This window comes from Varanus komodoensis, unplaced genomic scaffold, assembly GCF_004798865.1.
Source record: "Varanus komodoensis strain SLA01 unplaced genomic scaffold, ASM479886v1 scaffold6_2, whole genome shotgun sequence".
Taxonomy (NCBI): Eukaryota; Metazoa; Chordata; class Lepidosauria; order Squamata; family Varanidae; genus Varanus; species Varanus komodoensis.
Genome location: NW_025336346.1, coordinates 3269792 through 3297445, shown reverse-complemented (window position 1 = coordinate 3297445; position 27654 = coordinate 3269792). Strand labels below are relative to the sequence as shown.

At 44.5% G+C, this 27654-nt stretch overlaps 1 protein-coding gene across 2 annotated transcripts in view; it reads left to right on the top strand.

Annotated features, from left to right (window-relative positions):
* CACNA2D2 (calcium voltage-gated channel auxiliary subunit alpha2delta 2) overlaps positions 1 to 27654 on the top strand; it is a 658873-nt gene that overhangs the window by 427544 nt on the left and 203675 nt on the right. For both annotated transcript variants that reach the window (XM_044451244.1, XM_044451243.1), the window contains exon 5: positions 9137 to 9181. In XM_044451244.1, the coding sequence (XP_044307179.1) occupies positions 9137 to 9181 (45 nt within the window). The remainder of the gene's footprint in view (positions 1 to 9136; positions 9182 to 27654) is intronic.

Here is a 27654-nt window from a genome sequence, read left to right as displayed (position 1 = left end):
TGCTGGAAGAGCCAAACCCACTGGAGGGCTTCCTGCTGAAAGCCAGAAGGTCCTTTTCCCCACCCGACACCCTTCATAACCACTTGTCGCATGCTATCAAGACAACAGGGGAAGCTCTTCAGTGGCTGATCCTTCTTCAAATAGGAAGCCTCCCCCACTTTGGGAAACCACGTGGAAACAAGTAACCTCCCCCACAGACTTTCTGATCAGAACGAAACTGTGAGAGCAGCTCAGCTGTGGAATCCAAGGAGTGTGCCTAGCATGGCTAACGCAAAGACTGCTCCTTTGGGTGATTGCTATCACGTGGCAGGCCAGCGGTGTGGAGATATGCACAAATTTCTTTTCCACCACCCCACACTCAGAGGCTGGTGCAAGGACAGGAGCTGCTGTGCACGGCTGATCACTCTTCAGCAGCCTTTCCCAACCTGGAGACCCAGAGATATTTTAGACTGCAACTCCCAGAATTACAGAGGGCTTGGACTGATTTTATATGGTTTTATTGTTCACTGTTCTAAGAGCGCCATTGCTAGTGAACAGAGCTATAAAGACTTAAATAAAGAAATAAATGGGAACTGAAATCCGAAATACCTGGAGGGTACCAGGTTGGGGAAGGCTGCTCTAGCCTCTTTGTGCTCAGCTGGTTAGTCAGAACCAAAAAGCTGCACCAGCAGTCACTTTAGTGTAGCTGTATTTACTGGGAGTTTTAAAAGAAGAAAGAAATACGGGGAGATGGAGGAAGCAGAGAGAAAGAGATGGATGCGCGTGCAGAGTGGGATGAAAGCAAAGCTCTGTCCCATTGTCCAGAAGGGAACTGAAGACAGGCTCCAGATCAGAACACACTGGGAACTTCCACACGGTCTATACATATTTAGACCAAAAAGAGAGAAAAGTCGTACAACTCCCAGCATTCCCCAGCCAGTCCAATGCAAGTTTCTGCCTAAACCTATGTAGGATTGCCTCCTAAAGCAGCATTCTCCAAATAGTCTCTCCAGATGTTTTGGACTACAACTCCTATCATCCCTGACCAGCTAACTGCCCGTGGAAGCTACACACAACACCATTTCATTTGGTGACGGCAGTGTTGCTGTTGCTGTATGGTGCTTCACGGGGATAGTTTAAAGAGGAATAGGGCCACAGTATTACATTGGAATTCACCATTAGCTCTGGATAACATGCTTAGCAATGTAAAATGGAGTCGATGGATCCAACCAGGCCTTCCAGCAGCGGTTCTCATGGAGTGAGAGGATGTGGTGAGGCTGCAGACGGCCACAAGAGCGCACGTAGCCCTGGGCCGCTCCGTGTGCACTGTGTGAGCCGCGTTGGGGGCAGGGAGGGATGATTTACTGCCGAAGTGCTGCTCCTTCTTTTATTACTCGCTGATGTCTGCAATGACTCCCCTGTGCCTCACTGGGGTCCTTCACTGCTCAGTGTGGCACTCCGGCATACACTTGTGTAATTAGAAGCAGATGTCCCCACTTAGCAGCCAAGTTGCAGTTTGTCATTCCATTCATCCCGATGACAGGTGAGTCCCCCACAGGCAAATGGATGAATGTGCTGCAGAGAAGCTGAGAGCAGCATGGGAGCTCCTGAAGGTTCCACCCGCTGCAATGTAAATAGGTGGGAAGCAATCCTCTCATTTCTGCTTAGGAGCTGAACTTCAACTAGCAGTGACGTGCTGTCAGGATCTAAGCCGATCGTGCATGAATAGTGGCGAGCAGTGGGCTGTTTCCTTCTTTCATTCCTCGTTTCCTCCAAGAAGCCCAAGGACCCCCCCACCCCGCTTTATCCCCACAGCAATCCTGTGAGTTAGGCTAGGCTGAGAATCACTGACTGGCCCAAAGTCACCCAGTTTGCTTCTTGGTCAAGTGGGGACTAGAACCTGGACCTCCCAATCCAAGGCCAATCCTCTAGCAGGGGTTTACAAAGAGGTACCCGAGAACACATCTCGCATGGTGAAGTCTGGGCCTGTCACCAGGAAGCTTAACATGTTCTGCATCTTTTGTGTACTGTAAGTTAAAAGCCTGGGATAGATTAAGGTCTTGCTCTGCATTGTCTGCTTTGAATGGCGCAATAGCACTATGGCATGCCACACAATCTACCATTATTTAACAGAGCACAGTCAGTGGCAAGGAGAGTCAGAGAAGCATCAGAGCGATGTTATCGGCCAGTGGGTTAAATCCTCACAGTCCGGGAAGGTGCAGACTTTAAAAGCTCCCCGGGTACCTCTGTCTGTCCGTGTCACAGCAGAGATCCTCACTGCACATTAGGATTCTACCCTCCTAAGATGTTGTGGGAAGTGTGGCCTTAGGTGCAAATGAAGGACGTTTCTTGTAACGTTTCTTTCATTTTCCATGTATTTCTGCTAAAATCAGTCATTATAACCTGAGCTGCCTTAAGGCTGCATCCCAAGGGAAATGCCAGCCTGAGCTGAAACTGACAATGTGAGAAAGCTGGCCGGTGACAGGAGCAGTGCAGTGGGAATCCTGAAAGCTTCTCGGGGTAGGCATTCTGGGAATGGCAAAACCTTTGCTCTTTCCCCTAGGTAATGGTTTAACCATCTGGGGCTACATGTCCTGCCTTAATGCAGACCTCTGGGGGAAGAATACAAGTCTGGCGATAGGAACCCTGCCCATGCAAAGTCTCGGCACATTTCTCCCCAGACCGGTCTCCTGCTGCCCATACTCTGCTGCCTTTCAATCTGATCATACTGCATGAATGCATTGCACAATTTTAGTTGTTGAGGGATTAGCTCGGCACAAAGACACAGAGGACGCCAGTAACAGATTATCACAATTCAGACAACCAAGAAAGATTAAAGTCCATTGGCGGATTAGGAGAGAAGTATTTGCACCATGAGGGGTTCTTGGCATGCCATCTCCATAACCACAGATGAAGAGCTTCTGCTGCTTTAGAAGGAGAAACGCTGAAAACAGCATGTTTTAAATCTTCTGAAGGGAAAACCATAATATCCAGGAACCAGGACACAAACTTCAGACCATCTGGAAATCAGTATAATCTGGAAGGTGAATGTTCTTAATATTTAAATGTTCATTAAAATGCCTCCCTACAGGGACACCACTCTTTCACACAGATTGCAACACCATTAATCATCCATTCATTTGGGAGTGGCTTCTCTCAGCTTCTTATATATTCCTAAAAAAACCCGTCCACTGCTACTTTGGATTGTTATGTACTCTGTTTAGAGAAATTACTGCTGAGATGTAATCAGTGGTATTTTTACATTTCAGACCAGTCAATTTTGCATGGTTTACTCCTGTTACATATACCTAAGGTTGGTCTCAAGCCAACAGTTCCCAATATTCCCTTTGAAGGGATGGGGAATTATGGCACAAACCATTCTGTAACAGCACCAGACCCTGTCTTGCAAGTCTTTCCTTTTCACCTTCATCCTCCTCCAGCCATGGATTTAACCTCATCTACATGGTTTAGTCTCCCACACATTATCTTACCCACATTAGTTACAGGGTCAGTTCAGTCTGAATACCAATAATCTCTTTTCCAAACTATAACTAAACACTGACTAAATTAGTAAATACATTTAGAAGTGGTCAAGAGAGGCACATGGCTCTGAAAACATGGTAATATCTGCTAAGGAGGGTAAGTTTTCTGTCTGTGTTAATGATAAGCTTGTGTCTAGTCTTTTATATCCAGCGAGCAAACTTCTTTCCATTGATGATTCTCTTGCTCTCTGCCTAAGTAATTGGCACAGATTACCTTAAGCTGAAGGATTCTTGTCAGCTTGAGTTTTAGCACCCTGGAGAAGGAAAAGGAAATCACTTGAGCTGAGCAGGTTTTGTCTCACTACTTGTGGATGGTCCTCCGCACGATGGAGCTGGTAATACTGACAGCACCCAGTCTGGGTGGGAGAGTATGCATCTTAAGATGCATGTGTACTGGAAAATTAAACATATGTTCAGTAATGTAACCTGAGTTTCAGTTTTTGATTTTGCTTTGCTTTGCATTTTGTAAAGTTCTAAAGGAACCATGTCCCTCCTAAATTTGGTTTTGGTTTTTGAGATAATTGAAAGTTCATTTTTTCAATGCATACAAACGATCAAAGCAGCAAACAATTAAATATTTAAAAATGCAACTTAAACGATCAAAAAGCAATTAAATAATTTAAAAAATCCAGTGATCTAACTCATTGAGTACTCTGAAAAATGTACCAAGAGTACCAGGACAAGCTTAGGGCGAGGGCGAGGGCGGGAGGTAGTCATCTCTTTTCAGCATGCTTTCCCTCTCTAAATGAACCTAATCCTAATCCTTAGGTTTATTTTATTTTTATTTATTTATTTAAAGTTTTTATACACCATCCTATTACTAAAAAGTCTCTGGATGGTTACAAAGGTTCATTTAGAGAGGGAAAGCATGCTTAAAGGAGATGACTCGCCCACCCTAGAGACATTCAAGAAGAACCTGGACAGCCATCTGAGTGGGATGGTGTAACTTGGTGTCCTGCAACAGCAGGGGGCTGAACCTTCATGGCCCCTTCCAACTCTACTGTTCTATGTTTCTATGACTCTATTCCTGTTTAGATGGGCTAAGCAAGGTCTTCCATAGACTCAATGCCACCATGGCAAAAAATATCAGAGGCCAATCTAGCCTCTGATCAAGGTGGTCTCATTTGAGTTCAGTGAGCAGAGAGAAACATGTGGGAGAAGATCCTCAAAGCTAAAATGACAAATCTCTTTCTCCTCTACTGACCAAGCTTCCCAGAACCATGCTTGGGCCTTTCATTAATGCCCTCCATGTGTTATTTGCAGGAAAGGCACTCATTCCATGGAAAGAGCAATTGGTTAGGGCCATTGGTCCTGCCACTAAACTTGCGCAGCTCTCCGCCCCCGATTACTGTGCGCTGAACACAGATGTCTGCAGAGGGGATCCTGCTTGGGAGGCTTTGAGGCACTGGGGAAGCCTGTGCAGTCAAGATTTTTAATCTCATGGAATCCTATGCACACACATAAATGTTATGCAGCTGCTTGCCCATGTATAAAATATGTACATATGTTCGGGGATGAGGACCGGAGCTGGTGCAGCTGGGGGAAGGGCCCCTTCTGTGAGTGGAGCTTTCTTCACGTGAACAGTCTGTGAAGGTGGTTTTTCCCTCTGCACAGCAGTCATTGCACAGTCAGTTTTTCAGCTACTTACACGTGTTCCTTTGCTATCAGTGTGCATTCCAGTAGTAGCTAAAGCTTTGTGCACAGGACATTAGACTGAACGGAACGACTCTGGGGTATCTCTTCAACAGTCATCTAAGGGACTTTTGCTTCAGTTAACGCTATTATAAAGAGCACTCTGATGAAAGGAATGGTAATGCCACATGATGAAGGAATGGAGGGCCATACTTTCCTCTAGCATCAATCTCTTCTCAAGAGTATCTGATGTGAGACCGGCCCCTAAATTATTATGAGCAGGATTACTGGGCTAGTCAGCAGGTTGACATGTGAGTGAGGTAGTGGGATTCACCAGATAGTAGCTATTGCTGAACGGGTATAGACTGGGATCAGTCTTCAGTGGGGTGTATTCTTGGCATTGGCAAGGAGCATAAAGTGGGACGAGAAGCAGGTCCGGTCTGAATGAAAGAGAGCTGAGGTTCTACAGAAGTTCTCCTGCTTTCAGTGCATAAATTCAACCTCTCATGTGGCTTGTCACTTAGAAAACAACCATATGGACAGTGTATTGCATAGTAAATCAGTCATGTGAATGGTTGCATACACATCTTTCAGGTACTCAACTGTGTTAGGTGAACATGCACATGACTCAAACATACCATAGAAAAATCACTGGCCAATTACCAGGGGACTGTTTAAAGCCTGCTAGATTACAGAATTATTCCAAAAGGGTTCCATGCCACAGTATCAGTCCTAATGAAATCTTTGGCTCGAGGAAAGTTAGTGTAGAACAATATCTATAGAGAAAGGACGCCTTCCCTAGGAACTGATCACACTCTGTCCCTCATAACAGCTGTTCATTTTTAATTTGAAAATGATTCACTTCAACTCACTGGGTTCACCCAACCTGACAAGCCATACTCAAGGTTGTTACTGAATCATGGGTTGTTGTGTTATGTAAACCCAACCACACATGCCATGGTTTGTAAAACACAAAGAACCCACAAGTGAATTCATGGTTTGTTGTTGTGAGGTGAACTGTGGTTGTTCATGACGAACAACCCATGGGTCAATGACAACCCACACTCAACCCATATGCGTTGAGTATGAGTTGTGTGAACCTAGCCATTAATTTCTGTAATGCTTCAGACTGCCAGACTGGTCCATGAGACTGCTAGTTTAAGTGTACCTTGGTTTCCTTGTATAATTGTTGACCATCCTCAGCAGGCATATATTGCAAGTAACCTGTTTGAACCACTAGTTTTTTTGATGATTTGGCTCTTCAGTTAGCTATGAGAAAGACTGTATCCTGATGGTTTAGAGGTGGACTTGTGAAGCATAAGCGTAGTGCCTCCTAGCCTCAGCCTTTCCACTCCCTCAGCCCTCGTCACTGCTTTACTGTGGAGGACAGCCATGGCAGCAGTGCTCCATGGTGGCAGATGCCTGCGGTCCTTAGTCCTCGCAGGTGTGGCTGGGTCGGCTCTGTGTGCTTTGTTTTTAGGCACAACCTTCCTGATTGGCTCAGGGATTCCTCAGTTATGCAGCAAACCACTCATGGCCATAGAGCGTGTCTGTGTGCAGCAGGAAATCCACTTTGCTAGCAGGAGGAATGATCTTGCTTGGGAATCGTCCTGTCTTTTGGGCCTTTCAGTGACTCCCTTGTGCTGGCGAATAGCAGCCAGAGTGGTGCTGAACATGCTGCATTTCTACTCCTAATCCCTGATACAGAACAGAGAATCTGGGTGCCCTTTAATTACCCCCTTCTGATGGAGATACATACATACATACACAGAGAGAGAGAGAGAATGACTATTCCCTGGATTGCCTGTTCCTTTATGAATTTTATCAGCTGCTGCATGTCCTAGCACTGGGAAAGAGAAATCCGAATAGGCCTTTCTGGGTAAATAGTCTCTAAATACTGCAAATTAATGACATACAGTTCTTCACTGGAGTGATGAAATAACTTACTAATTTTTCATTGCCTGTTTAGTGGCTCTGAGTGGGAGCACGGGTTCTTAGTATCTCCAACATCCTCCACTGTTCACACCCACACAACACAATAATTGAAAACAAATCGGCAATGTTTTGAACTTCTAATGTGGCCTTCCATGCCACAGCACAGATCTAGAACCGCAGCCCCTACATCCCTGCCTGCATTGCTTGTAACTGAGCTAGTGAAGCCTTCTAACGAGATATGTCACAGCCTGCCTGGTGACAAGCATTGGATGAAGGCAGATGCCTTTTTATCGAGCGCTGAACAACATGTTCCAGCTCCGTCCCGCCGTTTAAAGGCTGCTTCTTTGCCAGCGGGACCAGGGAGCAGCTGTAGCTCAGTGGCAGAGCATCAGCTTTGCAGGCAAGACTTTCTGACTCAGCTTCTGGGAACTCCAGCTAGGAAAAACATCCTAGTTTAAATCCTAGAGAGACAGACACTGCCCGTCGTAGTAACTCCCAGATTAGCCGGCCATCTGCATTGCCCTGTGAGCAGTAAGAAAAGATTTGCTGCATTTTTCAGCTCCTCAGAAACCTCTGTGAGCTGATGCTCCTCATCCATTGGCAAAATAGGAGGGATGCCCCCAACAGGCTTGCCAAGTGACTGCACACAAACTGTGCTGAGTTGCCAGTTGGCAAGTGAGTGTCTCCACTCAAGAGCTGTCGAGGAGCGGAAGCAGGTTCTTCAGTCCACTTCAGTCTTTTTTAGACATAAATGCCAGAGAAGCTTCAGGAGTTCTGGCGTTGTGAATTCCTGTGCAATTGTCCCGACTCGTGCCGCTTGGACTGATGTTCTATTGGAACTCTGCTATCCATAGGTTTTTCATCTCTCTACATGTCAACACATTTCTCAGTAGTTGAATGTTATCAAGGTATGCAGTTAAATACATGCTTTGAAAGAAAATGTATGTTTAGATACATATGGAAAGACCTATTTAAATATGAATTTTGAAGAACTTAAAAAAAATCTGGGGAGTAATATGGAAAGGGAATGGTACAGAAGTATGGGTAAAAACATGTGGAACTTTCATAGAGTAGAAAGAGACAGATTCATCCATCCATAGTAAAAATGCCCTAGAAAAAATGGCATAAGAATAATTAATGTCACTATGGTTCATACTCAAAGAACTGTAGTTGTTTTTTTAAAGTAGCTCTGCCAGTGAAAAAATTCTCAATATTTGTTCATGGAAAAGCATTGTCCTTACCAGATCTAGCAAACAGTAATTGTCTAGCTGAGCACTGGCATTGCCAACGGATGGAGGAAAAAATGCCCAGCTGGTTTTCCTTCTTTATCTCAGAGTTGGTGGCTTTTTCTGTAAAACTTATCAATGATGTCTTTGATTGCCAGACATTTGTAGGTAAAAACAGAATTGTTATTTAAATCAAAGAAAACATGAAACATTTCCATTTTGTGTACATGCTTCCACTGCATAGACATGTGTGAAAGTGCCAGCAGGCACTTGCTGCTTGTCCCTGTGAGTGCTACTCCGTAGTTGTTCTGCTCTATTAGCTCTGTTGAGGCAAGAGATACAGCATAGCCAAAGGCCAAACCAAAAGCCAAAGCAAGGGGTGGGGGGGGCAGATGTGGCTCTGTGGAAACTCCCATCACAGTGGCCTCCCTGCACGGCCCCTTCACCTGTCCGTCAAGGCTGGTGGGTCCAACCTCAGTGGGCTGCATCTGCCCTGGACTGGCTCTGTACTTTAAAGGAGCTGTCCATGGTTCTGAACAAAGTCCCAGAACAAAATAGGTTGGGGATACACAGACCACTGACATTAGCACCACCAGTCTCCATTAGTGGAACCCAGGGCCACACTCTCCACACCAGCTTTGGGAGTGAGCCAGAAGCTTTTGCTCTGAGATTTGCCTCTAATTTGCTAGGATTCACCAGGAAGGTCACCTAAATAGCAGACATTTTAAAAGCAAAAGTTGGTAACCTTACTGGAGTAGTCATATTGCATCTCCCCCCAGACCTTGTTCTGTACTTATCACATCTTTATCCTTTATTCCACAGGAGGAGGATATTGAATACTATGACTCCAAGGCTGACACAGAATACGTAAGTATCTTCCAGTTGTCTGGCACTTGTGCTTTATACAGGGAATGGGTTCTGTGTAGATCTGTATGAGTTAGAATGGCACCATCTTTTTCGCCCCAGTTCTATATTCACCCTTACTTTACTGGCTTCTAAATGCAGAGTCTACACTGAAGGTGACGAACAGCATGTTATGGAGTTAAGAACTTCTTTTTAATTTCTAACAATTATTTCCCAGCACTTCGGAGAATAGGAAGTGGGAGAAGAATGGCTCATCAGTCTTGACAATGAGGGGTGGAGTCAAAACAGGATTGCATTTGTGTCTGTGTTTCTGATAGATTTGGCAGCTTTCTTTGGCTGCTTAAAACTATTTTTTCTGCTTTTGTTTTGCCTTGCTGTGCTTTTTTTTGCTTTGCTTTGCTTTTAACTGTGTTCATCTAAGAAGCATTGAAGCATTCCCAAGAAGGCTTGTGAACAATAGCAAGCCCATGAGAAATGTAGTTTTCGAGGAGACTGACTCAAGCAAGATTTAGGCGTGGGATATCAGCGTGAAATTGGTCGAGAATGTTAGTGCATGATGGGAAGTGCTCGCACCCCTCCCCTCAACTTGCTTCCCCTCCCATCCACCACACTGCTGAGGTCCCAGGTCATCTTCTAAGGAGCCACCTCTAAAAGAAGTAAGGAAGGTGGTCACCAGGGGAAGGATCTTCTCGGCTGCGGTGCCCCAATTATGGAATCAGTTCTCTGGAAAGGAGTGCCTGGCGCCAATATATTTCAGTGTCAGGTTAAAACCTTTTTTTTTTAATATTCCCAGCATTTCAATTGTTAAATAGTGTCATTGGGTTTTATGTTGGTTTTTATCTATATGGTCACCAGCATTCTATTATTTTGTTTTATTCTTGAGTTATATGTTATCATTACTATTTGTTAGTATTGTGGATGTCATGTTCCAGTGAGGTTAACTGCCCTGTGATATACTGTCTGTATATTATGTTTTTAGACTGTTTTAATTTATATATACACCATTCTGAGAGCTGTCTATTAATTGAATGGTTTATAAAAGCCTTGAATAGTAGAGCTGCATTTCAGATACTAACGGAAAAACAGAATCTAGGCTGCTGCACCTTTTTTTCCATGTCCAGACCTTCAGTGTTACTGCTTTGGAGTAGGAAATACTGAATTCACACAGAGACTGCAATCTGGTATGCCAGATTTCCCCAACCTGGTGCCCTCCAGGTGTGAGGGGAAACTGCAGCATCCACCAACACTAGCTATTCTAACCATTAGGCATGCTGGCTGAGCATGATTGGAGTTGTAGCCAGCAGGCCTGACTGGGGAAGGGAATGGAACATGGTTAACTGAGAGTAAAGTCAGTGGAACTCAGTTTGGCCTTCTGGGTAGGCATACACAGAATTGCACTGTGAAACTCTAACTGGTCGTGTCCATCAGACTTTCAGCATTCCCCTTTTTAAAATAATCTGCCCTAAGAATGCAGAGGCTGGTGAAAACTTGCCCTCTCACTATCTGCAAGCCGGACAGAAGAGCTTTCTAGCTCCTCAGTTGCCCAAGACTCTGTACAAGATTACATTTGGTCTCAGGTAATGATGATGACATTGCCAAATCTTCATAATCAAACATACGACTGTCACATATTCCCTCTTGGCTGATCATCCCAGCATGGTTTGATTTCTGTCTGGAAGAGACAATTCTCTGTCCCAGGTAAGAAGCAGTTGTTCTAAAAGGTCTTTCCACATTGCGTGGCCCTATGTTTGGTGGGTTAGGTTGGAGCCCAAGAGTTCTGGGCATGGACTTCCTGTCCACTGCTACTGACTCTTTGACAGGTTGAAAAGACTCCCTTTGTTTTCACGATGACTAGAAAACAAACAAGCAGTGGAACTATCCCTCGGACCGGGGGAAAAGGGAGCAGTGGCTTGTCCTACTCTGTGCTCACTTGGTGACAGGCCATCAGACAAAGCCTGGAGGAGCCAGGTGCACTTTTGTGAGGGAAAGTCACTTTGCTTCCTGGGAAAGTTTCTAAAATTAAAGCTGGCATCTGAAATTCAAATGAAGAGCAAACATCTAATTAGAGACAGAATCTAATTCTCTGCCCTCCTCCCGGCACAGCTATCCTGTAATTCTGGCAATCAGCATGTTAAGTATAAACCAGAGAGCTTCAATTCCCCTAGGAAATAGGCCTTTGCTAGTTACTGCATGTAATGTGAATACTTGGAGAGAGCTCTATTTTAAACAACTCCTAAGCATCAGCTGCTGGTTTAACTTAGCCCAGAACTGGCTGCATTCTTTTGACCATAGAAGTGTTTGCAGAAGACTTTGGGATCCTTCTGGTTGAAAAATAAAGCTGAAGCAAGGTGGGTCCCTGGGCCTTCTCAAATGGCCAACAAGAACAAGAAGTTGACCTGCCTCCACATGGTGAAAGAATACAAAATATTTGTTGCCTGCATTTCAGAAATGTGTTGGTCTTGAAGCTTCACTGTATTATTAGTGAAAAATCGGGGATGTGGGAAGGGAGTCCTATGCAGATACTGTGATAGTCTTAGAGAAGGAGGAGGAGGAGTTGTGTTGTGTTGTTGGGATGGACTTGATTGCAACCTTTTGCTGTTGAAGCTGAAACTGATGTCTTCAGAAATTTCTTACACCTCTGTTTCTCTGACTGGTAGCCATCTGAAATCCAAGTGAGAAAAGCTAGGTCATGATGAGAAATATGAAAATTGCCGTGCGTGTGCTGTGACAGAATAACACAAATCTGAGGTCATGAGGTCCTAGGTTTATCATAAGAAGACTCCCAAAGTAAAGTATGAAGAAATACCACTTACCCAACTTGGAGTGGTCCATTCTGGTAACTGTGGACATTAAAATTGGCTTGTGGCCTTTTTTGGAGTTTTACCAGCCAGCTTGTTTTCTCAGGAGGAGAACAAAGCTCGGACTAGGGTAGGGTAAAGTCAGATTTCCTATACCCTGAACATGGAGAATCACAGGTAATGAGACATCATCTAAGCCTGTAGAAGACTAATATCATAACTACTGGATAAAATTTAGGTTTTATGTTAGCTTTGACTTCTATTTTATACTGAAATTTAAAAGTTTAATTTTTATACCGGGTTGTTGTTGTCATCATCATAATTGTATTTTATGCTATAACTGTTATGAACTGTCCAGCTATTGGACAATATCAAAACGTGATGAATAAATTTCAGCTAAAAAAAGAAGCAAATTTTGCACCATGTCACAGGAACTGTGGGATGTTGCTTCTAAGTCTAGAGCAATTAAATGCCCATGAACGATGATTATCAAATCACATATGCATGAGTGTATAAATGAGACACTGTAAAGGGCAGGATACAAAAACTTAAAATAAATACACATACCTGAAACCTGTAGAGGGAAACAGCTTGAAAGTAAAGGTGGCAATGTGAGGGACTGAACATGAGGATGCTCATAGGAAAACCATGGGAAGATACAAGGCCTTCTTTTATCTCTGTCCCCCGATCCACACAGCTTAGCCTGCAGACCTTCCAACTTGTGTTTCTCCAATTTCTAGCATTCACCTTGTGCAAGCTCATCTGGAGAAGGCAATCTAATAGCCTATTCTAAGGCAAACACTCTGTTTTCATTAATAAGAGCCTCATCATGTTTTCTCTGTTCCCAAGCACTTTCTTCATTATGCAGTTTTTCTCATTTGTTCTCAGTCTTGGTTGAATTCCTCAGCCAGTACTTTTGGCCTTGAACCCGAAAGTCATCGCATGCAAAATGAGAGCTTATCTGTTCTTTCTTTTCTTTTTTGCACATTCAGATATGTGCATAATCATGAGTAGGGCACAAGGTGGTAAATCTCTATCCCAGGCATGCTTGTTACGATGCTCTTCAGAATTTATGGCCCCATAAAGGACAGAAATGTAAGAGTTCCTAAAGAAACACTGCTTAGAGTTGATTACTTAAATAATAGATGGACTTCTAACATTGGGAAGGAGTATTGACATCATCTAGGTCTATCTTCTCTGTAGTACTGGCTGGTGCTATGTCTGTAGCAATGTTAGTATCTGTCTGCCTTTGAGTTTCTACTAGTATTTGCTTTTATAACTTAACTCTGCCACCCTGTCCTAGGTTAGTGCTGAGCAGCAAGCCTTGCCTATTTCCTAGCTGAGCATTGGCTCAGGCAGGAAAAATACAGCAAAGAACCCGAGCTTAGTCAGGAGAATTCACTCCCTGCCACCTTCCTCACAAGCCAAGACCTACCCAGAGTTTGTGGACCCTCCTTGTCCTGGGAAGACCCCTGTTGGCTGTGGCATAGGCATGCATCTCCCAACCACCTCACCTGCCTTAAACAATCTCAGCTCCATCTTCCCAAAATGTATCCCTTACCAAAATACACAGCTTGATTATTGATTATTTAATTTCTTTCTGTTGTAGCTGTTCAAATTCAGGTTTGAACCTGCCTTTTATATTTTGCAGTTTAATTCCTATTATGTTTCCTGTTACCTGTGTTTTTATTGTGTTTATATGCTGCTGGGAGCTTTGACTATTGGGCAGCATAACAGCAACAATAACAATGCTATAGGAGTAGGGTGATGTCATTTCCTATTTTGCCCCAATACCTAAGCTTCAGTGTACGAGACTTACAACATAGAAACCAAGGAAAGGCCATGCTGGATCAGCGCTATTACAGCACTCTGTGCACAGGGTGGCAAGCCAGCTGCCCACAGGATCCCTCAAGCAGGGTGGGTGCAAGATCTCCTCCTGCCCAAGCTCCTCAGCAACTGGTGTCTGCAGGCAGGCCGCCTCTGGTGAAGGAGAGAGCACAGAGCCAGCAAGGCTGGTAGCCACGGAGAGCCTTCTCCCTCATGAATCCATCCAGTCCCTTTTTAAAGCCGCCCAGATTGGTGGCCATCACCACTTCCCATGGCAGCAAATCCCATAGTTTAACTATACACTGTGTGAAGGAGTACTTTCTTTTAGGACGAATAAAGGACCTCGCACCAATCTGCTTCATGGGATGATCCTGGGTTCAAGTGTTATGGGAGAAGGAGAAAAGTCTCTCTCTCTCTACCTTCTCCCCCCTGTGCATTATTCTAAACTGCTCTATCATGTCTCCCTTTACTTGCTTTTGTTCTAATCTGAACAGTTGCAGTTGTTGTAGCCACTCCTCACAGGGGAGCTTCTGCAGCCCCCTGTTGCCCTTCTTTGTACTTTTTCCAACTCAGTAATGTCCCTTTTTAGGTAAAGCAACCAGAACTGAAGACAGTATTCCCAGTGTGGTTGCACCAAAGAGTTGTAAAGGAGGAGTAAGTTCTTGGCAGTTCTATTTCCTGTTCCCTCCCTAATCACTTACACATGCACACCATGGTCTTTTCATCAGCCACCATGAAGCAGCCTTGCCTCAGCCGCCTCCCTTGTGGTCAAGCCTCCCATGCCCATCACCACCATCCTTAGCTTCTCAGTGAGAGCAGGGCACTTTCCCTTGGATGAGAGCTGCTGTCTGTGAGTGTACGCATGCACGCTTGCACACGCATACACACCAGGTCACCAGCACTAGATTGTGTTTGGCTCAAATGAACCATTTAAGGGAGTGTCCAGCTGGATAGAGCATCTACAGCCTACCCTGATTGTGCTATGAAATATTTATTTGCTAATTCACTGTGACAGTGTCTTCCTTTCTGAAACACTAAAAAAAATATTATCTGCTGCTTTTGAGACTTATTTGCTAGTCCTTTACTATCCCCTTCTCTTTCCAAGTCATCAGCATTCTTTGACCCCAGAACTGGCTACCTAACTCACGTAGCAATTTCACCAATGCCACAAAACTTCAATATTTCCTGCCTCCACAAATGAAATGTTTAGTTCTTCTCTCTCTCTCTAACGCCTCCCTTCTTCTCTAATTAATGTGCTATCATGCTGGTTGGGAACCTGCTTTTTAAATTGTGTCCAGTACTTATGACTGCTGGTTTTTGAATGAGATATTTCTAAGAAATCATCAGCAGGTACATTAGGTGGGACTAGAACTCTAAATAATATTAACCATCAGTTTTAGAGCAAGCCTGTTTCACAACCTTTTCTGACTCTGGCCCTCCAGATGTGTTACTCTGTAATTCTCATTATTATTCCCAGCCAACGTGACCTTTGGAAGGAGGCTTTGTCACAGTGAAATGACCATGCTGGCTGGGAATGATGGGAGCTCCAGTCCAAAACACCAGGATGGTACCAAGTTGGGGAAAGCCACTATATCTATTCTGAGTTAACAGGAGTCACCCTGTATTTCTGGAATTATGCTACGATCCTCTATCTTTTTTCCAAAAACCTGAGCTGAGAAGTGTTCTAAGCAGATGTGAAGAATTAGTGTTTTCAAGCACGAACTTGAATTAAGGCAATTGGGGCAGGTTTCTCGACATTTGTGCCAACGTGTTTCCCGTCTCCTTAGCGGGAGACTCCGCACAGAGACAGAAGTGCCTCCAATGGGCTCAGTACCATCTGCGGTGGAGGCTGGCACAGAGTCCCATTCCATCGAGCACGGCTGAGTCTTGCCACAGGAGCCAATGCTTTAGGCTGCGAGCCACTGCATTGAAGTTGGGGTATGTATCACTGCAAGCAGTGAATGAAGCTAGAGCAGCACTGTGCATGCTGCACATCGCCCACTGGGATGCCCGCACAAATTGTAACATAAACATCACGTCAGCCCAGGCAGCATCTTCTTCTCCATGGCGGTTCAAGGATAAGATGCACAAAGCAGGCTTGGGTTGCAATGGAAGAAACCTTTGGGACACTGAACGTGACAAGGGCACAGGAGAACAAACAGCCACCGTGGCATGAGGCAAAGGACTCATCTCTGGCAAGGAAGCTGGACCACAATGAGAGCCGGCTCAGGCCTTTCCGCAGGGAGCCGTCAGTGGCTGGCAGTGGTGTCTGCCATCCTCCACTTCGTTCGTTTTGTTTTCCATTGAGGACGGTCACTGCCGTGAATGCAGGAGAAGGAACTCTCTGAACAATTAAAAATTAATTGGCCTTATGACAATTCACGAATGGTAACCTGTAAGAAAGAGGGAAAGAGGAGCAAACCAGTTACTGGAGCTCGCACTAGAGCAAAGCACCCCATTGACTACTTGTTGATGATGGTGCCTGAAATTACTACACATTGTGTTGCTTATTGTCAGGGGTTTTTTCTTCCTTTTAGTAAAAGTTATTGTCTTCCTCCTATTGAAAAAGCATGTAGCGTTCTCTGTGCCTCAGACGCTATTACAGCCTATTACTTCTCAGAGCAATATGCAGCTAATTTTATTCCAACAAATAAAGAAAAGGTGCTGCTGGTGGTGATGATGATGAAGCTAAAAAGATACCAAATGGTGTGCAGGGGAGCTAAATAGAAAAACCAAAGAGCCTCCATTTTTGTTAACATCCATTTGAAATATAAATTGAACATGATCTTCCTCAAATGAAGTTAGTTCAGACAGACAATGCCTATTCAGTAAAACTGTCACTTTATTCAAGAAGCTTATGCCAGATATAAATGTGGAGAGAAATAGAAATGAGATTTCTATTCATTGCATGTATGGTTCATTCCACTATAATTCTGATTGTGAAGCTTCTTTTAAAAAATAATAATAATTTAATTTTTAAAGGATAATAGGGATGCTAGGATATTTGTATATGGAACTCAAGATGCAAGAGTTGTTTTATAATGTTTGGGAATAAAACCCTCCTTATTCACTCTTCCAATAGGAGAGGGTCAATGTTTATTCACAGGAAATGTATCCATTAACTAACATTCACTATTAGATTTCACCAGCAAAATGGGAGGAAATTACAGTCATTTTTCCAAGCCTTATTATGATGTTTATAGTTGGAAGTATTTAAATCATATGGGAGGCCAAAATTCTCTGGGCCAAATACCCAGCTGTCCATGCTGGCCCTATTCCACTGACTTTATAAGAGCTGCACCAATTTCTACTGCTGCCTATGCAAGGGTCTTCATTTTCTCGGATCAGTGCTGTCATTAATTTCCTAAGATATACAAAAGTCACAGACAATCCTTCTTTTCAGCTAATCCTTCTTTTGTGGCTGAACTGATGCAGTTTTAACATGCTCCATGATGTAGATGCAGCTCATCTTGGTGTCAAGCATTCCTAAGGGTATGGTCCTTTTCAATCACAGGGCATTCCAGTTTTCACTTTAGTGAAATATGAGTAAGCTTTGAATCCATTCACTTTTCTTTGATTTTTGCTGGCCTCCTGTGTTGGTACAGATGGCTAGCTGATGGGAGGAACCACACAGACAAAGCCTGAAAGTTTGACCCTTCATGGGCAAGCTCTGAACTTGAAAGTAATAGCTAGGGGCTTCTTAAATTCACGGGTGTTTTGATTTCAGCTTTCCTAGCTGCTTGTGACTATGGAGGTAAAATTCTGTCTTGCAGAAGAAGGACATGTTGAAGTCAGATCTCTACAATCAAATAGAATCTGTATATATCTGGGGTTTTTTCTCATTTGTAACAGGCCATCTATGTTTTGCTATGAGCATCAGGGTCATGTCAGAATTTATGTAGTGTATCATTGTATGAATCTTTTTAAAGACATGTTTGTTTTCAGTGCAATGCAGCTGCTGAGGCTGAAATTTGAAGTGGAAAACTGGTACAGGAAGAAGGGGCTTCCTAATTCTTTCCTGTTTCATGGCCTTTCTGTTTCAGATCATCCCTATAGGGAGAAAGATGTAAGTAACTTTTCCCCAGCGGGGATAAAAGCAGCTTGTGGGAGGCTTATTTTCAGCAGGAAAACAGCATTAGGGAAAGTGCTTAAAAGCCCATCCCCCACTCCATATCAGACTTCAAATTGAAGCTTAAGAAACAATTTTACATCTTAAAAAAAACAAGATGATGATTCGTGGAGCATCATGGGTAGTTGCACCATAAATGCTGCTGCAATCTTAAGCATGTTTTCCAGGAAGTAAATCCCTGGAAACATGTTTAAGACTGAGCTTAGAGGGTGGAATAGCTTTGCACATACTTCCCATACAGGGGACGGAGATGGAGAGCAACAACACAAGGGAAAGGACAAGAGAAATTGCTGGAAAATTGAGCAAATGGATGTTACTGTATGGCTTTTCCCCTCCATTTCATTTCTTATAAAGGAATTTAAAATTCCGGGCACAAAGAATGTGATGGATGCATTGGAGGTGGTGCGGCAATGGGTGTGTTAAGCAATGCAAATGGATGGGTTTCCATACAATCAGCAGGAGTTTATGAACTGCACTGCTGAGGACTCCAGAGAATGGGAGGCACTGGAGCTGTCAGCGCTCGTGTGCGAATGGAGTTCATAAATGTGATCAATTTCATGGCAGCCAGACGGTCTCCTTAGAATCATGAGTTGATGCTGTCGGTGTAATTATTATAAATATCAGATATTTATACCAGGCCAGCGGGAAATATATAAAAAAAGCACTTTGCCAATAAATCATAATATTTCCACCACTCTACTAATGGCATATCAAGCACCGATAGAACAACATGCCAGGCAGGATATAAATACTTCATACATTGGGGAGCCCTGTGAGTTACGGCTAGTCTTCTCTGATACTCAGGGGACATAAACAGCACCGGCTCCCTTAATGAAGATCAAAGCACTATTTTAGGGGGAAAATGGAGATCACTGCAGGACCAGCCTTGCCACAAAGTGGCTTGAAGCATCCTGCTTCAGTCAGCCAATTCGGAGAGCGGCCCAGCTCAGCACGTCATTTTTTAAGCAGCGGGAGGCATGTTGCAAAAGTGCTTGGTGCAATATTTTCAAAACAGAATTCAAATGCTCACAGAAACACATATTTTAAAACACACGGCATAGGATGCACGTCGTAGAGCAAACAACCAATGCGATTCCAGTGACCATTTCTCAGATTTATGAACATTTAGATTGGAGTTGGCTGGGGGGTGTCCATAAGGGGAATAGTATTTCCTAGTTTGCATAGGAAATAAAAGCCAATGGACCCCAAAAGGCATATAATGTTATCCTTACTTGCATTTCAGCAAGGTGGAATTAAAGTCAAGAAGAAGGGAATCAACACCACTGGTCATGCTGAGAGACAGGAGCTGGTTTTGATTTCAAATGCCCCAGTTTTGTACTTGGATAGCAACAGCACAAAATCCTCTTCTATTTATGAGGGGAGACCAGAACCTGGCTATGCTTTTCTACATGAGGCATTCATTGTGTACTTTTAATTCCTTATCCATGGTGGCTTGTGGGCTCTTTAGACAACATCCTGATCCTCGGTGTTGCTTCTGTTTTTTAGAGTGGGAGAAATGGAGTATTATTTCTGAAAGCGAAAGAAAGTTTTCCTGCTTGTGTGATTGCCCTGTTCTTCTAGGTAGCACATTGCCACCTGGTGGTTATATCGCAGAAAAGCAAGCAAAGAAACACTTTCTGTAATGCTTGAATCTCAGTTCTTTGACAAAACTGAGTGTAGTAACTGTGATTAACTGCCTGACGTGTTTAACTGCTTGTCTCTGCTCTTGCAGTCAGATGAAATGTTGCCTAGCCTTTCCACACTGACACGGCTAGGAACAAAAGCTGTAGTTCTATTCAAACTTACCTGAAGTGAGGGGAGAAAAAGTGGCATATGGGAAAACTTTTTTAAAAAATCCTTTCCCTCACCCATCCAGAAAATGCTTGGGGGAAAAAACAGGTCATTCCCCTTCTCCCATCTACCTTGTTTATTAATCTCAGTGGGACTTCCTTCAGAAAAGCTTGCATAGGATTGTGCAGAAAATTGCTCTGGGTCAGTTCTGCAGGGTCACTCCTAGAATTCATGATGCTCTGTACTTGACACGGAGGAGAGACAACATTTTCAGGGGTCTGATCATTTGCTAGGCTAAACTACTGAAAAGTGGCCTGCTTTCTCTATAAAGAAGCAAGACTTCTGAACTTTAAAAAACAGCAGCATTATTTCTGCGTGATCGCTTCGCTAGAGTTGGCATCTCAACTTAGATAGCAGCTGGGTCTTAAGTATAGACTAGTCAGTTCTTCATAGCATCAACAGCATATACCCAGCAAGCCTAACCATGCCCTATTCCCACTAAAGACCCAAAGCAAAACTACATGCTGGAGAACAGGGAAACACACCAGTCACATCACAGGAACAGTTTTCCAGCCAGCAGCTGCAGATTACCTTGAAACAGGGTGATGATTGCCCTTCATTCTAATGTATCTTTTTAAAGCCTACTCATCTCAAGTCAACAAGAAGCTAAAAGCAAATAAAGGAACCTATGCACAATTGCCTGGGAGTAGGCCTCGTAGAACTCAGGGGGCTTCCTTCTGAATGTATCAGATTGTGCTGCAAAGTATTAAGTTGCTATAAGTTATTTGTGCTACATAAATATGCATAAGATTGTGATGTAAATTATTACTATTACAACAAAGACACAAATCACCCACTAGCAGAATTAAGCATATTTTATCCACTGGGGGGGAAATAGCCCAGTGCAGCAAGTCAAAACAGCATTTAACCAAAGCCTGAAAGCAACTGGTATCAACCACTAAACTGGAAGGCTCTGGGTTTCCTGGGGGAAGCCCCGTCAGGAGGGCCCATGAAGGTCTAGGGCCGGGGCAGACCTACAAAGAAGCGCCTCTCCCTGGGCCCAACCGCCTGGAGAGTCAGTCCCGTGTCCCTGTAAACAGCATCCTTACGGTACCTAGCAGGTTGGTATGGGCAGGTTTGATGGAGCAGAACAATTGGCAGGGCTCTGTAGGGAGATTCGTGTTAGGTGGAGATGAGCCATTCTCAGGATCGTGGATTATTGTGCACTTGGAGAGAGCAAGCTGGAGCATTCACCTCCAAGGTGAGGGAGACTGGGAGAAAGTTCTGCTTGCTCAGTGGTGAGTTTGACAGGAAGCAGCCATCAATTGCCAAGGACTTTCTTTTGGTCTCCATAATTCCATGAATAATTCGCTAATTATAAGGATAGCCATTCTGAGCAAGTAAGCACACATGCTTTATTTCCAGGTGCATCCTCCAGCCCAGAGGCAGCACTGTGTGATATGCAAGCCCCGGGATGCTACGCTGAGCTAAATTCTGGCTCTCATTTACCACAAGTGCATTGCTGTTCCCTGGCAATCTTGAAATGTTCTTCCATCTGCCAGGGGAGGGCCAAGAATGGGTCCCCTTCTATGCCAGCCTGGTGTTGATGCAATGGATTCTCCCCTGCCAGAACAAGTAGGGCAGGTGAAAGTGGTTGTGAGGACCCTACATTGGTTAGATTGGCCCTCGCACATGCTCCTTTCATCTTGGCTTGAAGGGTATGGAAAATGATGAAGGATGCACTGCTCCGCATTCCTTCCCCAGTTCCACTGGATTGCATCATAAGCATTAGGCGTGACTTCTCTGGTTTCCAGAAGGTTTGTCTTGGTTTCCTCTGTAGGCTGCAACCATTGCAGCTGGCACTGACTCACAGCGCCCCTTTGAAAGGAAGGCCCGCAGTCACGCTGAGGCTGAGAAATGACCATCAAAACTGCTCCCACAAAAGATTTGGCCTGGCAGGAGTTAACTCTAAATCATTTAGCACTATTGAACTGAATTTGCAGTAGAAGTGATCAAGTAATATTACTCTTTTGACTGGCTAATGTCTTGGCAACTTTATTCTGGTGCAAGATTGATTGTCATAGAGTTTGGTTTTGTTTTTGTTTTTTGGAGGGGAGGTTGTTTTCGTTTTAATCAAGGTAGTGCCTGGAATCGCCAAGTGGGATTAGAATGTCACTGGTCTTTTGCAAATTATTTCTTGTCCTTTTTGATGGAGGAAAAGGCTTGACTGACTGTCCCCTGATGCCTGAAGAGGGAACAAGCGGGGGGGGGGGCGGGGGAGGAATGGGGGGAGAAAGAGATTTAGCAACCACTTGATGCTTTCTTTCTTAGAATAATTATTTTAAACCAATGCAATTAAAAAAAAGGAAATTTGGTCACGGTTACTGGCTGGAGATGGGTTTTGTAGTGTCAGGTTTAACAATATTGTGGTTCTTCAACAGATGGAAAAACCATGTTGAAAGAAAATAACAGCAGGGCATAAGCCAGTTGGCATTCATTAAATGATAATAACAGTCGACCTGCTTAAATTAATGACTTTTTTAAAAAGCCAGTATTCTAGTTAAAATGTTAGCCCACAAAGGCTGCAAATGCCTTGAATACGCATGCGAAGAGGCAGGCAGCTGCGATCCTAAGGTCAGAGCTAAACCCTATGTAAAACTCACTTCTAAGAAGCGTTGGAGAGCCTAGTCTGTGAAGAGGCTTTCTTTGCAGGGTCTGTTGGGGTGGGAGGGGCGCGGGGTGTTAAGATGCTAAGACTGAAAAGCAGGTGCTGAAGGGAGGGGGAGGAAAGCTCCCAAAATGTCAGCAGCAGATGAAGGGCATTGGAAAATTTAATCTCCCAACTTTCTCAACTAATGTGACATTTGGATTTCATTCTGATAAGCAATCGGTCTAAGATCCCCCCCACCCCCTTTCTCCTCTCCTCTGGCTGGTAATTTAAAAATAAATGGTCTAGAAAGATCTCTAAACAGTACCTTTGGCAAAGGGAGTTTTTTTGTTTTGTTTTTTAAAGGAGCAAACAAGCGAGATAGACTGATCGTTATTTATAACCTGTGCAGCTATAAAGGCTGAGACAATGTTTCTGCGTGTTGTGACTAGCTGAAATTCCAGTGTAGTGCACTCTTCCAAAGGTAAGATGCATTAGGAAAAATGCAGGCAAAAACATTAATTGGGTGAGTCCAAGGAGCTGATTAATCCTTTAACCCTAGAAGGAAGTATGGATTGTTTGGATTTGCTTTTTCTTTTTTAAGCAGAGTTGCCTAGTACAAAGGAGATTTGGTGCTCAGACTTCAAGGTAGCTGGTCCCTGCTTCTCCTGTGAGTCAAGCTATCCGTTGTTTTCTACATTATTTGTAGTCTTATTTATTCAAGAGAAGCTACACTTCTGTGAATTATTCCCCAGCTCCAACTGACAGCTGCCTTGGGAATGGGGAGTCTGACATCACCCCATTCTGGTCCCATCCACTGTCCAGAGGAACAGGGGCCACTGGGAGGCTGCACCCTCAGCTCCAGAAAGAACACCGTGGGGAGAACAGCTGGCCCCATGCATTGGCCAGAGAAGGAGCAGCTTCAGGAAGCTTATTTTGCCCCCTTCAGGAAAGAATAGCTGTTGGAGCTGAGCTCAGTTTAGCCCTATCCACTGCCCAGAGAAGTTCTTACTCCAGGGAGATCTTCCCTTTTTCTTTTGCATCATGTCTGTTAAATTATGAACCCGGGATTGTGAGCAGAGACTGCCTTCTCTTTCAGTATGTACAGGGCAAAAAAAAAAAAAAAATGTAGGCACTTTATAAATGAAGAAGATGGTGATTTTGCCCACGTCATTTCTCCATCTTGATCTGAGGCTCTCCGTTTGCTGCTGTTTCTTGCTGCATGGTGGGGAGAAAGTGGTCACATTACTGTTGCTTTTGGTGATCCAGTGACTCAGACTGGCAGAAGATTCAAGGGAAATAAATCATGTCTTCATAGGATGAATAACAAAATCCATGGAATATGTACCCACGAGATGGCCGTTCCTAAAACGGGGGACAGCTTCATGGAAGATAGCAGCGGCTTGCCATGGAGGTTATTTGCGGTCTCCAGGTTAGGAACACAGGAAGCTGTCTTATCCCAGGGCAGACGGTGTGTCCCCTAACCCGCCATTGGCCATCCCAGCTGCTAGGGGCTTGCAGGTTCCTGAGCCCGCACTCTCCCCCTCACTGGCTACCCAAACAATCCACATGGAGCAGGGGAGTTCCAGCATGCTGGGCTATGGGCCCACCCAGCAGCAGCAGCAGCATGGCTCTGAATATCAATTGCCATGGGGCAACAATAGGGGAGAGTTCTTGCCATCGTGCCCGGCTTGCAGGCCTTCCAGAAGCACCCACAGGAAGCAGAACAGGGTACTAAGACATTTGTTCTCACCCAGCAGCTTGTTCTCACCTGGCTTCATGATAGAACGTTTCATCCGATTTTGCATTAATCTGGTGAAGCTGCAAACCATGGGTGTCAGAATTCCTCTGCTGGGTTGTTGAGTTTTGTGAACTCAAACTCACAAAGGCAAACTAACAAGCTATGCTTTGTTAACCGCAAGTAACCCATGAATATAACACATGGTTTGCTGTGGATTTTCACGGCTAACAAGCCATCGTGTATTGGCATGACTAGATTCATAGAGTACAAGGGCAGGTTGTCATGCTGAGGGTACCCAGCCATTCTTCCAGCTATCAGTTATCGTGTGGTCTCATGGCTGCCTACCACAACGGGCTCTCAGAGTCTTGAGGAGAAAGACTTCAGCTTCTCCCGAAGTCTTCCTTCTTGTTAGAACTTGATGGCCAGAATGCAACGATGAAGTTACTTAGTTGCCCCCTCCAAAGTCTTGCTTCTTGGGGTCAGCCGTCTCCCGCTATTAATCTGGCCAGAAGCTTTCATGGAGAACTACCCCAGAGTCATCCCTCTCCCCACCCGCCCTTGGGAGCACTAGTTCCAGACTGTTTTACTCTACGCCTTCCCTGGCCGGGGCACTGCGATCGCCTCTCTGTTCTTCCAGCTCTTCTCTGCCTAAGTGGCAGACTACTTATACAGGCCCTCAGCAATGTTGGGACTGCCTTTTATCCTTTCTCAGTCAGCACCTTCTACCCCCTCTTTATCTTCCAGCCCACTGACATATAATGATGAGCCAATGATAGCCAATGGAAGTTCGTTAACTGGCCTGTTAAAACCTTTTGGATCCTTCAGTCCAGAGTATAAACTGACAGGATTAGAGCATATCACTAAGGCCCAACCTTGCTGAGTGTAGCAACTTTACTGGCAGCAGGCTGCCCACATTAAGCCTTGTTTATAATGTACCAATTACACTTCAGTGGGAGACAACCTTTTAATCACTCTCTGTTAACCACTTTGAACCAGAACAATATTATGTGGTATAAAATATTCTGGGGCTTACATTTACAGAACATTTTTCCTCAGACCTTGATTCTTCACCTTGACCCAGAAAGTTAGGTCATTAAGGCTGCAATCCTATACATTCTTACCAGGAAGTAAGTCTCATTGTATATAATGGGATTTACTTCTGAGCAGATGGGATAGCACCGTAATTGAATTGCCTCTAGAAGCTAGCTGGCATCTGGTGCAGTTGTTTTGGATTTAGCTGGAAATGATGACATCTCACTTTACCTAACAAGAAAGAGGCTGTTACGTTCTATGACAGCTGAACCTTTCAAATTGTTCACTGTAATTCACCTGCCTATTGCATCAGTTTTGTAACATTTAGGATCAGATTGTGTAATGCCATTATTTATATATTGCTCATCACACACTCCACCAGAAGTGGTCTTGTTTCTGCCAACACAACCAGTAATCGGCTGTTTTCTGCGCCGCTGTTCAACAAGACATCATTAACACTGATTATTAGTACCCCATGGGGATGACCGGCAACGTTTTTCAGCCCTAAGGCTCAGCGCTGTTATTTCAGACAGGATGGCTCGTATTAAGACAATGTAGCAGAGACGGATTAAACAGGCCATAACTTTATTGATGAGACCGCAAACAGGAAGGGCAGGTCGATGCAGGGTTATCGGAGTGTGTATCGGCACATAATGAATCGTCCTGGCTGTGTGGGCTGCACGGCAAATTGATGAGCTGAAAGCCTCCAAAACAGAAGGTGCTTCCATGTGACGCAGCCTCCCAGCCAGGAGGGCACCGCTGCAAAAGGCAGCGCCCTCACTTCACAGGCAGCGGCACTGGGGTTTTCTTTGTATTGCCCGGGGCGCGTGTTTGCCAGCACATTCTGCATCACCCATGCATTCTGTGAAGACACACTGCCTGTCAAGACTGCCATGGCTGTGACCAACACCCACCCTGCAGGGTAGGACACGGTGCCACACTTCCACTCATGTGTTCCCTGCTTGCTGCTTCTGCCACTCTTAGCCAGCTAGTTCACTCCGAGAAAAAGCCGCGGCTCTCTGTTCTCTGGCAGCCAGCTGGGGAAAGTCTCTAATGGCCAGTGGCTAACCAGTCCTTTCTTCCCTAGCCTAATGCTCCACTTGGCACTCAGTAAGCATAGCCCAAGTGGGCTGGACAGTGTGGAGGCTCTCGGAGGTGCAATAAGGAGTTTAATCCAACCAAATAATCCAACTAAGCAACTAAAATAAAGGAAAAAAAATAAGAGTGGGGGAATCGGGAAGACACCCAAGAAAACAAATCCTGGTCCATCCAAGGTGGATGCTCCATAAACCAGTGGAGCAACTCCCATCAAGGTCCCTTGTGAATGTGCTTAGCGCTTTTGGGGTTGGTTCAGGTGGGTGGATGCAGGCAAGAGCCATGGCTCCATCTGCCTTATCAAGAGGGGGAGCTGTAAGTCAATCGGTGAAGGTGAGAATGGCAGGGAGGTGGTAGACCAGCCAGGGAGCTTCAGCCATTGAGCACTGCAGAAATGAAACAGATAGAAGGATGGAGTGCCTAATCTTTCCCTTCCAGCCCGCTGTCTGTATCTGAGGGGGGCTGCAGGTGAAGCGGTGACAGGATGGATTGCATGAAATGGAGGCTGTGTTCACAGCTACTACACAGCAAGCTAAAATGTCAGCTTTGTCAGGCTGAGGGCATTGTGACACTTCCTTTCATCCAACCTTTTGAACCTGCTAGCTAGGCAGTTTATTGGATAACCTCACGTTCTCTTTCTGCTATTATAAGAGCAGGAAGGAGGGAAAGTCTTTATCCCCCCTCCATGCTCTGTAATATGTGATGAAGCCCTCAGAGTAATCTCCAATTTACACATGGAAAAGTTTTCCCTTGTTTCCTTTCTCACTTAGAATTCAATTCCTTATTACTAGCTTAAATTAATTCTTCTAATAACATTGGTGTCTGTCTTTGGGGATTCCTGTGGCAATACAGTTGTGATAGAAGAAAGACAGGTGATTTCTGTAAAGCCCTGTTCTGATGTCAAAATCAAAGGCAGCGTCAAGGCAAATTAGAGCACTTTTAGGATCACAACTCATTCATTAGCAGAAAGGAAGCTCATCGCTTAGAAGAAATCTATACATGACAAAGACCAGGTTGTTGGCAAGAGCATCAGAGAAATGCGCATTTTAAATGTCAGCCAACTTAGGTAGTGCCAGCAGCCTAATTAGGCTTGGGAGAATGCTCTGTGTGTGTGTGTTCCTGAGAGGCATTGATATTTGATTTTATGCTTCTTGGTTGCAGCTGTGGAGATTGGGGCATACTCTTATAATCGGAATGGACTCAGAAAGATAAACCCTCATCACTAAATATCGTGCTTGTATGTTAAAATATATTCAGGCACATGGAGGGGAAGCATCAGGCTATTGTCATTTAATCATATTAGGTACTGAGGTTAGAACACCTCGCACACATTCCTGTGGCCTGTAGCTGCCATTCAGCCAGCCGCAAGGAAAAGGCAGCGGCTGGGCCAGCCGGGCCACAGCCCTGGAAACCTCC